General features: G+C 44.0%; 1 protein-coding gene across 1 annotated transcript; it reads left to right on the forward strand.

The window, feature by feature from the left end:
- The first annotated feature begins 1,823 nt into the window (after positions 1-1,823).
- hunk (hormonally up-regulated Neu-associated kinase) lies at positions 1,824-12,190 on the forward strand. Its single transcript, XM_033651896.2, has 9 exons — positions 1,824-2,530; positions 5,211-5,503; positions 6,249-6,304; positions 6,742-6,877; positions 6,998-7,125; positions 8,165-8,291; positions 8,447-8,615; positions 8,808-8,970; positions 9,873-12,190. Exons 1-9 carry the CDS (start codon positions 2,294-2,296, stop codon positions 10,619-10,621), a joined length of 2,058 nt encoding a protein of 685 aa, XP_033507787.1. The 5' UTR covers positions 1,824-2,293; the 3' UTR covers positions 10,622-12,190.

Consider the following 12,190-nt stretch of genomic DNA (forward strand, 5'->3'; position numbering starts at 1 on the left):
TGGTATCTGAACACACCAATCTACAGTGGAAGCTATTGAGGAATCAGGTGAAGTTATCCCCTGCCTTACAAACCTTTTACAAATCTAAAGTTTTGGCAGTGCCTTAGTAAGAGGGTTCCCCCAATATTGTTTTAAGACGATGCAGATTATTTTGTACTGAAGCTGCCGACTGACAATTTTTATATAATGTTTAATATCTTTAAATATGACTACATTAAGGATTCATTGTGTTCAGAGAGCTGTATTCTGGTCAGGGTGAAAAAGCCTCTTAAGTGGCACTTAATATGTAGCCTAGTAGAATAGTCACTTTTTAACAACCTGCTCCTGAAACCTGACACATTTTGGACTTCACTAGTGCATCAATATTAGGTGTGCAGGTCATCCAGTGGGCTAGATTGGTCCCCGGTTTTGGCCCACAGGCTGTATGTTTGACACCCCTGCTTTAAAGTTTTCCGGATCACAAAGCTTAGGAGTAATATTGAAATTTAGTGGTGTGATTCCGCTCAAAATTTATAAATAATGGTGAATTTATATGAGTAACATTTCCAGGTATCTCTACATCATTAAATAATTCCTGTTTGCCCCCTTCATGGATGGTTCCAAGCTCAAAGTAACTTTATTTTACAGGTTACTGATAAACTCCAAGGCTTAGCCACAAGACTACTTGCTTTAAGTCGTATTTTACAAAAGTATGAAGAAAATGAAAACTGAAAAAGTTCAGCATGTCTGCTGTCTCATGTCTCTCAAGTATAAGGCCTGACTGTATCTTCTTGCAGTACAAAATGACTCCAGTAGATGGAGGTATACTTACACTTTTGGTTCCATGTCTGGGTGTCTGGTTTAGTGTCTAGAAAGCATGGTCCACCAGGCAAGTCAAATTGTATGTGCAGCTGTATTCTTCTCTCTCCTTCTAAGAATCCATATAAGGTGTGAACAGAGGAGAGCACACCTGTATGGGCCTATAGGATGGAATCTGATGCAGAAATATTACACACTACTGGAAGGGTTGAACAACCACCTCTCTGACAGACTACAAAAACAACATTGGTGGTAGTTATTGCAGAGCTGTTCTATTGGTTTTTTTTATGGCACTATGCATAGGAAAACAGATAATCATATTAGGTTAGATTAACCTGTGCAACAGCTAAATACAGGAAAAAAAATATGTCTGAAACTGTTGCCCCTCCCTGCAGGTGCTCTCCTCTGAGTGATAAGCACCATATTAATTAGGCCAGTGAACACCTCAATGAGCGATGAGGAAGATGCGCCTTTGTCTGCCGTGGAACTTTACGCTGGCAGAACTCCAAGTTCAGCAACAATCAGTAACACAAGGAAAACATAGTATTACATTGTGCATCTCACATAAAACTTAAAGTTTCTTACATTTATTTATGATAATTTATTGACACAATATGCACAGCTCTATGCCGGTGTGATTGTAGGGCTGCGTGGTGCACAGCACATGGTATCAAGATGTGGATCCTTTACGCAAAGCTCTACCCAAATAAACCTAACACTACAATTAAGACGCAGACGGCCAGCAATCATGTTGCAAGAATTATTTTTAAAAAAATCTAAATATTGATAGTGACAGTGTTGCTGTCTCTCTCTTCCGGCTACAAATGTACTCTTTGTTCATAGCCGTGTACAGTCAGAGCGCACCATGCGAAACGGTGAGCAGCGGTACCGGGTGGAGTTGTACCCCTTGTTCTCACATGTGCTCCGCCCGCCTGCGCTGATTGGATTGAATATTACCCCGGCTACCACCACCGTGCGAGGGTCTGTGTCTTTTTTTTTTCTCCACCCTCTCACTAAGGAACGCCCACACATATGACCGGTAAAGTCAGTTCAAAGTGAAAACACGCTGCCTGCACGCAGACTATTCAGGAGACGTTCATGTGTGGAGCAGGGACGCTGACTGAGAGCCTACCTCTGAATGAGCTACAGATTTTTTTTAAACCCTCACAAGTATTAAGCCAGGTTGCGTCAGTTAATAACTTTCCATGATTGAGCCTGACATATTTTTTTCGACTGTCATTTCAGTGTAAGCCGATACACTAATCAAGACTTGTCTCGGAACCTGCTGAGTGCGCTCACTGGATGCTTTGGGCGAACAGGTGGCGCAAGCTGCGGTTCCCTTAATTTGTTATTAGGGGCAAGACGCAGGCAGACCGGAGTTAACGCACCTTACCGGACGTTAAGCATTTAATACCCGCCTTGAAGGTGGGTGAGGGGACGAGCTGCGTAATTTTTCTCCCTTGTTTAAAAGGGGACATTTGACAAGGGAGCTGTGATGCCAGTTGCAGACAGCGACATGGTAGTAGACAACAGCCACGGGTTATATGAGGGTAAAACCCCAAGTAGTGCCGGGAATGACAACATCCTCCCGGCTTCATGCAGTCCTGCAGCGGACATCCTCAAGAACTTTTACCACACCAAGCGGGTCGGGAACTATCTGATTGGGAGGAAGCTGGGAGAAGGATCGTTCGCCAAAGTTAGAGAAGGTCTCCATGCCTTGACTGGAGAGAAGGTAAGACTGCGTGAGAGTGGAAAAGCAACAGGATTTTTGGGTTAAACTGTGTGCAATATATTTAGTATCCCTTGGCTTTATTTAAATGCATTGTTTGATCCTTTCACATGGTTAATTTAGAATTTAAAATTTCAATGAATTTAGTTTTACGCATGCGTAATTTTTGCGTAAAAAGAACTTTTGATGGAAAAAACTTTTTTTTTTCTTTTGGAAAACTTGTCATGACCGTTATATCCTATGTTTTAACATTTAAGATCATGAGTGGCATGCAGCATGGTGATCTGGTTTAAAATTTCATTTCAGTAGACAGTGTCAGCTGTCACTTGGCACATGCCTGCACCAAGAAAAACTCCTCACTTGTTTATAATGACAGTCCAGCTATACATTATGATTATTGCAACATGCCTATCCAATAAGTTCTCAGCTTCCTCAGAGAAAGTGATCAGCCCTGTTTGCAATGCGAAGCTTTGTTAATGAGCTCATGCAGCACCACCAACTGTTAGACTCAGCAGGGCTTGTTTTCTAGCCAAGCTCCACTGACAATATTTACTTTTTGTGTGTGTGTGAGGGAGAGACAGAGCTGCTTTTTTCCCTAACATGTGTTGGATAGTTGTGCGCTCTGTGGCTTTTTCCTGAACCTCTCCTTTGTCTGCTGGTGGTGGTGATCTCACCGCTGTGGGCGCGCAAGCCTGTGATAGGGACAGAGAGGGAAATTGGCCGGCCTATGAGAGAGCAGAGCTGCTACTTGCATATGAAATCATGTCGTTGATAAATGGGCTTCAGCCTCATTATGATTCCGCCAGCACAGGGCTTTGATATGGGCCACCATTGGCCACTGGTTGCCTTTGTCTCTCCAGGCTGTTTTGAGGGGCAGCCAGTGTATTTGCATATTGGAAAACAAGAACCCCCCTTTTCCTTATGTGTCCTTACATGTAGACCCATGCCTTGTTTGTGTATATGTACAACAAAATATGTGAAACCCATATTTAGCATATTAATGCATATTAAATATTACCTCATCCTGTATCTGTGTGTCCCCCTCCCTCCCATTCTGTTGCTGTGAGGAGCAAAGAAAGCGCTCCTCTCCTCTTCCCTTCTCTCTCTTTGTTGAGGATGATGCAAACGCTGGCAATCACACAACCAAGCACAGCACATGCTCTCCCTCTCTTTACACTCCCTCACTCATTCAGGGTCCAACAGGCGCTGGGAGGGAGCGGAGGGCAGTGAGTTTATTCAAGTAAAAGGGTAGTCAGGGGGGAAAAAGATATACAGTACAGGAGGACTCCCACATCCTTTTTTTAGCATCACTAGAAAGTCAGTGGATGCAGGGATGAGGGTGTGATGGTGTGTGTGTGTGTGTGTGTGTGTGTGTGTGTGTACAGCAGGGGGTCTGAAAGTGAGGAGAGGTGAGAGATGGTGCTGTCATGGTCAGGGGGCTAGGGAGGTCATATGCATGTGTTTTTGATGTCTGTAACCCACTTTCCCCTCCATACTTCCCCCACCTCCCCCCTTTTCTGTCTGAGGGGTGCCTGATAAACAACTGAATCCCCCAGAAGCCCCCTGGCTGGGTACACCCCTCCTCCTCTATACCCACCCCACCCAACCCCCCCTCTCCACATATAGACCAGCCTACTGTAAATACAGTCCCCCATCCCCCTGCACATACATACCCTACACCCCCTCTCTTATCCACACTGCCTGGCGTAAACATGGACCATCTATTACTGTATTGTGACAGCTCTGCACACACTCACACACACTCACACACATTCAGCCAGGTTTAATTAGCAGCTGTAAAAAGGTTTTTCAGAGGTGAATCAATTATCAGAGATGAAAGGATGAAAGTAAAAGAGAAAGACAAGCTGAAGGACAGAAGAAAGAGAAGACGCACACACAACCACTTTGGCCCTCACCATTTCATTAAATGGATATGGTGATTAGTTTCGCCAGTCATGCCTTTCCATGTCTATGGGCTCTCCTTGAGATGATTTGCTGTGCATGGTAGCCATGCTCTTGAACCCAGTCTAGACGGGATACAAGGAGACGCGGGCAAAGGATGAAATAAAGTAGATGGGTGCGTTATTGAATGTAATTAGCTACGAGGGGGAGTGTTTGTCGTAAAAGACATGTTCTGTGGCTTTTATGAGGACACTGCTGGTTTCTTCTCCAATGAGACACAAGGGCAGAGAAACACACAGAGAAGATGCTAGGATGAGTTATTAAAGAAAAAAAACTCCTCAGTCTGTTAAATCTACACCAAAATTGAGCCCTATTTCAGCCTCTGCTTTCTACATTTGTTGCCGCTCCTCACGTGAGCTGCAACTTAACTCTGTGGCAAATGGGGGAATATCAGCTGTCCATTTGGCTTTGGCGCCTTCCCAACAGATAGGGTAACATTTGCTTTTCACCCAGTTTATGATGGTTCAGTAACCCCTCCAACACACACACACATGCCTCCCCCTCCTGCAGCCTCAGGGCCCTATAGCGCCTGGGTTGCCCCACATAGAGAGCAGCTGTGAGGGAGAGGTCAGTGTCGAGTTATACCCTGCAATGGAGACTGAGAAGCTTGTCACCTGTTACACTACAACTCTCCGAAAACCTCTCTCCAAGACACGGCAGCACACTAGTGCTTAGTTCATCACCTCTTATCTTTTTCTCCCTCCTGTCTGAATTTCTCCAGGTGGCGGTGAAGGTCATCGACAAGCGGAAGGCCAAGAAGGACTCATATGTGACCAAGAACCTTCGGAGGGAGGGCCACATCCAGCAGATGATTCGCCACCCCAACATCACGCAGCTGCTGGACATCCTGGAGACAGAGAACAGCTACTACCTTGTGATGGAGCTGTGTCCAGGGGGGAACCTCATGAACCGCATCTACGACAAGAAACGCCTAGACGAGCGGGAGACTCAGAAGTACATCAGGCAGTTGGTGCTGGCTGTCGAGCACCTGCACAGGGCGGGTGTGGTGCACAGGTAAAAAAAAAAATATATATATATTGCACACAAATGCAGGGAGGGAAAGGAGAAAAAAAAGAAGCGAGAACATATTGTTCTCCAGCGTTAGAGCAGAATTTGAATATATGCTTAAATAAATATTGACAGTTTGCCATCCATAGCTCAGAGAGCTTTGCGCTGTTTATGGGTTAAAGCGACTTGAAGATCTCTGAGTCAGATATGATCCTCTTTCTCCAAGTGTGGGTTAAGTCCGTATTGTGCACATTACTGTTAATCCACAAATAACCATATTTGCCACGCTTTAAGAGGTTCCCAAGAGAGCGGCTGCAAATTTCTTTAAAGTGATATACGCTTTTAAAAAAAGGTTTATACAACAGCTGAATTTCAGTGCATCCTATAAATACTGTTACATCATATAATAAAAATGTGTGATTTGATTTAGGGATAAAAAACACATAAAGTGCATCTAAATCAAATTTCAGATATAAATTTCACAAAGCTCTTCCCGGGAAAATTCAATTCTTTGTCGCTCAGAGCCTGGGAACTAAATTCCTATCATGGTGAGATGGCCTATGTAGATAACTGTATAACAGGATTTCTAGGACTGAGGAGGGATCTGGACGCACACAATAGACCCTGAAAATCAGCCAGCGTGACCTACATTGGGGGGGTGGGGGGGCTGACCTCTCCTGCTTGTGCTTTGTATGATGATTCGTGGCTTAGATAAGCAATCTAATGTAAACAATCACTCTTTGTCTTACAGGGATCTCAAGATAGAAAACCTCCTGTTGGATGAGCAGGACAACATAAAGCTCATAGGTAACGTAAGCGCTCTTACATTTACAGTATCCCACACTTCTTTTCAGTGTTCAGTGCAGCGCTGACTCTTTTTAATTTCCTGTGTGAAATGTGGAAATTCCATAAATTCGTTTACAAATACAAACTTTCTCACAGCAGAGAACAAGAATAATGTTCAAGCAGTTAATAAAAGGAGGCCTTTGATGCCAGTTACTTTACAGTAATAATGAAAAGATTTTTCTCAGTTGGAATGGGACATGCAGAGTGTCACAGTGTCCCACATGTGGCGAGGAACTAAGAGCAATTAAATATCTTGTTAAAACCTTTACAAGCTCTCACCATAGTGCTAATCTGCTTCTGTTTGTGTGTGTAACACTGTGATGGGGGCGACTTGTTTAATGAAAAAACAGTAATAAACCCAGAAACAACACTTAGCCCCTACCTCTTCCGTCCCTCAGATTTTGGCCTCAGTAACTGCGCAGGCATCTTGGGATACTCAGACCCTTTCAGCACCCAGTGTGGAAGTCCGGCTTACGCCGCCCCAGAGCTGCTCTCCAGGAAGAAGTACGGGCCGAAGGTGGATGTCTGGTCCATGTAAGTGTATTTTCTTTATTTAAAATGTAATCAGCTGTTGCAAATTATTAGCTTATTTTAATGTATTTTTTTATTTCACAAGTGCACCCTGAGCTGAAGTGTGTATTTTTGATATTCCAGTGGTGTGAACATGTATGCGATGTTGACGGGGACTCTGCCGTTTACCGTGGAGCCCTTCAGTCTCCGAGCCCTGCACCAGAAGATGGTGGACAAGGAGATGAACCCTCTACCTCCCTCGCTCTCCACAGGTGAATACTGATCACACTAAGGCCCGGCTGTGTGATAAATCACAGATGACAAGGTGTTCCTCTACGGCAAAGAAAAGACGAATCCATAAATCCGTCTTCAGTTAGGCACACTTCCATGCCCACTCAGACACTCACAATTCACTGTAATCACCCCTCAGGATAAAACTGATATGAGTGTGGAGTCTAAATATATACTGCATTTAAACAAGATAATTCCAGGTTATAATTGTATGTGAGAGAAAGAATGTTGAAATCCCGGCAAAGAAAGGCCGATGGAAGTTATTCACCTGTGAGATTCTCAGTGTATGCCCAATTGTAAACAAAGGAAACATGCCGGCAGAGTGCAAGCAAGCAAGTGCTTTAACCCAACTGCTATTGTGTTTGTTCAGAATTAGCCATAGGTTTTATCTAACCTTTACTGTTACATTGCTAGCACTGCGTAGAAAAGATTAATGGAGCAATAAAAATAATGGTACCTGCTTCAGAGTACTTGTTTATTACTGAGAGTGTTGTGTGAAGCATCATGGGGAAATAATTTTCACGGGAACACAGGCGTGTGTGCATATGCTTCTCTGGAAGTGGCATTACTCATACCACAGTCGCTACACCTGTCACAACAGCGTCACTCTAATACCGGTATGCAGTGGCTTAACCTAGTTATGTAAGTAACTATTAACCGAGCTAATGACATAAATGTGTCATCCCATCAGTCTTATGCAATGACAGAAATGCAACCGGATGAGAGGATAAAGGCCAAGTTTGTTGTCAGTGGCTAAGTGCACTGTGGCAAAGGGATTGCGAAACTTGTACCTCTGCTTCAACTTAGTCATCGGAAACAGTTCAGGGGTGTGCTTGGGAAGTAGAGAAATTAGGCAATAATAATGTTTATTCCCATAGTTGTCAACTGCAAAAGCAAGTCACATTTCTTAAACAGGTAATGTAAAAACATGTTTCAGTTTAGGAAAACGTTCATCATTATGCAGCGAGTTGAGTGTTAGTGGCAGCTTATGAATATTTATTCTCCCTCTCTGTGTCTCAGCTGCCATCTGTCTTCTGAAGAAGCTTCTTGAGCCAGATCCCAACAAACGTCCCAATATCCATCAGGTGATGGCTGATTCCTGGCTACAGCTGGCCAACAAGAACACAGGGGCACCGTACCTTAACAGGTAGACTCACACACATATTTTGCAGCAATATGTCATCTGTTTTAGCTTATTATTGGCTGTTTGTTTCTGATCTTTTTTATTACAGAAATATTTTCACATTCAATATAAAGACAAAGCAGTAATGTTGTTGCTCTGTGTTCCCTCTCTGTGTTTAGGATCCACATTGAGGAAATAAACCACACAGTGTTGCTGCATATGACGGAGAAAATGAGCTACAAGCACAGTGAGGTGCTGAGCGCTGTCCTCACTAACCGCGCCTGCCACACTCTGGCTGTCTACTTCCTCCTCAACAAGAAAATGAAGAGACTCTCTAAAGAGTACAGGGTAAGGAGATCCTCGCTGTCACACCTGTTCCATGTCTTACCTAAAATTCCAAAGAGTTTCACATTGACATCTTAACTCAGTTTCTTCGCGTGAAGAGCGTTACAGGGGAGTAATAATTATGGGGTTACGTAACAACAGGTTTGTCAAATGCTTTGGGTTTATGTAATGTGCGACCTGCCCCTTTTCCTTTAGGAGATGCAGTTCCAAGAAAAAAAGAAAGGTGAAAAGCAGAAGAGCGAATACTTTCAGACGCAGTGGAGGAAGCACGTCGACAAGCTCACCATCCCACCCAAGCAGACCCCTGTGTACCTTGCTGTTGCCAAGGGACCCAGCAAGGAGAAGAAACACAGAACAGGTGAGGGATCGGTGCAGTGCAAAACCACTCGGGCAGATTTGTAAAAAAAAAAAAAAAAAAGATAACAAGAATATTTGTTTTTAAAGTATGATTTTATTTATTCTTTTTTATTTTATTTACCTTCATTCATACAGGGTAGGTTGACTGAGCATGCATGTTCTTCACACATACGTAGTTACCCAGTCATCTGTCCGTCCATCCACACCTCCTTCCATCCATCCATCCATCCATTGTTTGTCTGTCCATCCGTTCAACTACCCACCCATCCATCCATCCATCTGAGAGGAAACATCTGGGACAAGTTGTCAGTCAATCGTAGGGCGATCACACCAACACTTTTTGCATAAAATTGACCTGTTAGCAGTCAGATGAAATGACCAAGAAACTATAGCACAGAAGTAAATGTATTATTTGGAATTAAACACAGAAGCATTATGTGATTCAATTCTTTCACACTGGGTCTGGGATTTTTAACAAAGTAGTGATAGGTGGTTGCAACTCCATGGAGTCTGTGAGATCACATTCCTTTAAGAGGAAGCTTACACATGACAGACAAGGACGTGGGACAAAGCTTGGCCTAAGTTCCTTTCACTCTCCTCATTTTCCTTTAAGTATTATATAGAAAGCCTATAGGCTGTTCCAGATCCAGCATGTCAGGATGGGCTGGTCTCTGTTACAGAATGTTCTTGTACCTTTACACTAGCTTGTTAAATGCTGTCAGATACTTATGTCTGTGAGAGGTACAGAACAGCCTCACTGACATGACATATAGTCTCAGGGCACTCAGCCAAGCGTATTCAGAGAAGCTGCAGTTCTTTCATGCAGCGAGTTAAGCAAACACTAATATTACTGTATGTTACAGTATTTCAAGAATTTAACAATGCTTCTCATTTCCTCCTCAGGTCTATTGCGTGCCATAACTGGTGGCCATCGTAACTCACCCCTGGCACCACCTGGCACCGTCGCCTCTTCCTCCATGGAATACCTGGAGATCCAGCCTCTCTTTTCCAACACCCCGCAGCAACGGAGACGCTTGGCCACTCTCCCGCAAGTCAACACGAGCCCAGAACACAACATACCTGCCCCACCGGCACCGTCACCGATTGGCATGCATTCCTTCGGCTCCCTCTCCAAAGCCGAGCAAATTGAAGACACCCCTGCCTCACCCTGGTACAAGCTGACCAACGGGACTCTTTCCCCGCCCCGCCACGTCTCTGCCTTCCAGCCCGACTCCTCTTACTTGAAGAAGGCCACAATCCCCAGTCCTCCTGTCCTCATCGTCAACCCGCAGCCCAAGAAAAGCATCTCGTCAGATTGGGGCGGTTCTTCTGACACTAGCGGCAGCCCCCCGAGCACTGTAGGTAGCCCCCCAGGCAGCTCCGCTTTTAGCCCTCCGAAGTCCGCCTTCAGTCCCCTCAACCCCACCTCAGCATTCAGTCCTCCCTCCAACAGCGGCAGCAGCGATCCCGACAGCCCGACGCACCGCAGCAAGTTTCCCTCTATGGGAATAGGACAGATCCTAAAGAAGAAGGTCCAGCTGCAGCCGTTCTCCTTTCGGCCTGAACAGGTCGTGGAGGAAGTGGTGTCCCCACCTCCCTACCCCATGCAGACTCTCCTCTGCGCTTCAGGTGCACTCAAGACCCTCTGCTGAGGGGTACACGACAAAAAAAATGAAAGAAAGACAGACTGAACTCAAGGCCCCTCTCAACATTTTCTGTAAGTTGGAGAGGTCTTCCAGAGCGGCCTTCTGAACTGTGAACTGTCCCTTTATTGAAACTGAGCCACTTTTCACGACATGACTTAAAAAGAAAAAAAAAAAAAGAAACAAAAGATTTGGGTGATAAAATATTGTCTCTCTTGTTACTGCTCATTATATAATAAGAGGCGGTGACGCAGAGAGGATGAGATTTGAGCAATGACTAAACCTTGCCGTGGCCTAGATACGGAGTGGACATAGGACATCACGTAACAGACACACACACACATGCACACACATTAAACACTGTATTATAGACTGAGTTAAGAGATACTCTCTTATGTAATATTGCTGTAACTGGTTACTAATTGAGCCGCAGACTGATTCACACCAGCTAACAGACCCCAACTCTTACCCTAACCCTAACTACGTGTATAAATGTTTTGTCTCTGTGAAAACACTCTCGAAAGATACCCACTGACTTCCAGCCAGCTGGCACTGTATCCTCACTGCTGACTGGATGAAGCAGCTCACTGCACTATTCTTAAATACCAAAACCTGTAGTAACAACGGTGTTTACCATCTCTTACCTCACTGCATTATTCATACATTAATGTTTAGAACAGCAGTCGATTGTGACATGCTTGTGTGGATTTTGCCACAGTGTTGCAGTGTCTGAGCGTTAGTGCCATTAGAATCAACGCACCGAAATAGAAGTAGGTACAAAGAGCAGAGTCACTTTTTATAGCGTTCTCATAAACTATCACTCAACACTGATAATAATTCACAGCTATAACTTTTTATATACAAGTGTTACATCACCTCTACAACCCACAGGGAAACTGTCAAAGTCTTAGTTACGACTTTCTCACTGCCTGTTCATAGTCGGTTTTGAAGAAAAAGAAAAAAAAAAGTAAAAAAAAAATAGAGCATCAAAAGCCTTATGAAACTTATAAACCTCGCCGAAGGCTGAGGGTATGAAGGTGGGAGGATCACGTAACACCCATGAAAATAATTCACTTCCTTTTGTCTTAATGCTGTAGTTTGTGCAATAGTCTTAAGTGTTAAACCGCAATGACGAGTATTTGCCAAGAGCTCTTCTGAGAGTAATGTGAAAATTGTGCTTGTAAATAACAGTATGACTCCCGTGTTCCTGTCACTTAGGCCGTTCTGTGCGGCGGGATTGTAAAAATGTTTGACGTTTTTTCACGTCTTAGTCGCTTTATGAAACGATTTGACTAAAAACTTCCACAGGCACATGAGGCTCCTCACTGTTACGATACTGTAGAATCTCTTCCTGTCCAAATGAAAAAGTTGCATGCAATGTTTCACGAGTCGAACTGTACTGTCACCATTTGGAATTAACGTCTTTGTACCTTTTTTTTCTGGTTGATACTGAGATTGATACTGACTCGAGGGAGGGAGGGGGGGGTCTTTTGTAAGATTTTGTAATGGATGGTTTTGTTTGAGTGTCAAGAGATTTCTATGCTGTATAAAGTATTTTAAATATTTATACTGAATCCA

The sequence above is a fragment of the Epinephelus lanceolatus genome, chromosome 11 (assembly GCF_041903045.1).
Source record: "Epinephelus lanceolatus isolate andai-2023 chromosome 11, ASM4190304v1, whole genome shotgun sequence".
NCBI classification, from domain to species: Eukaryota; Metazoa; Chordata; class Actinopteri; order Perciformes; family Serranidae; genus Epinephelus; species Epinephelus lanceolatus.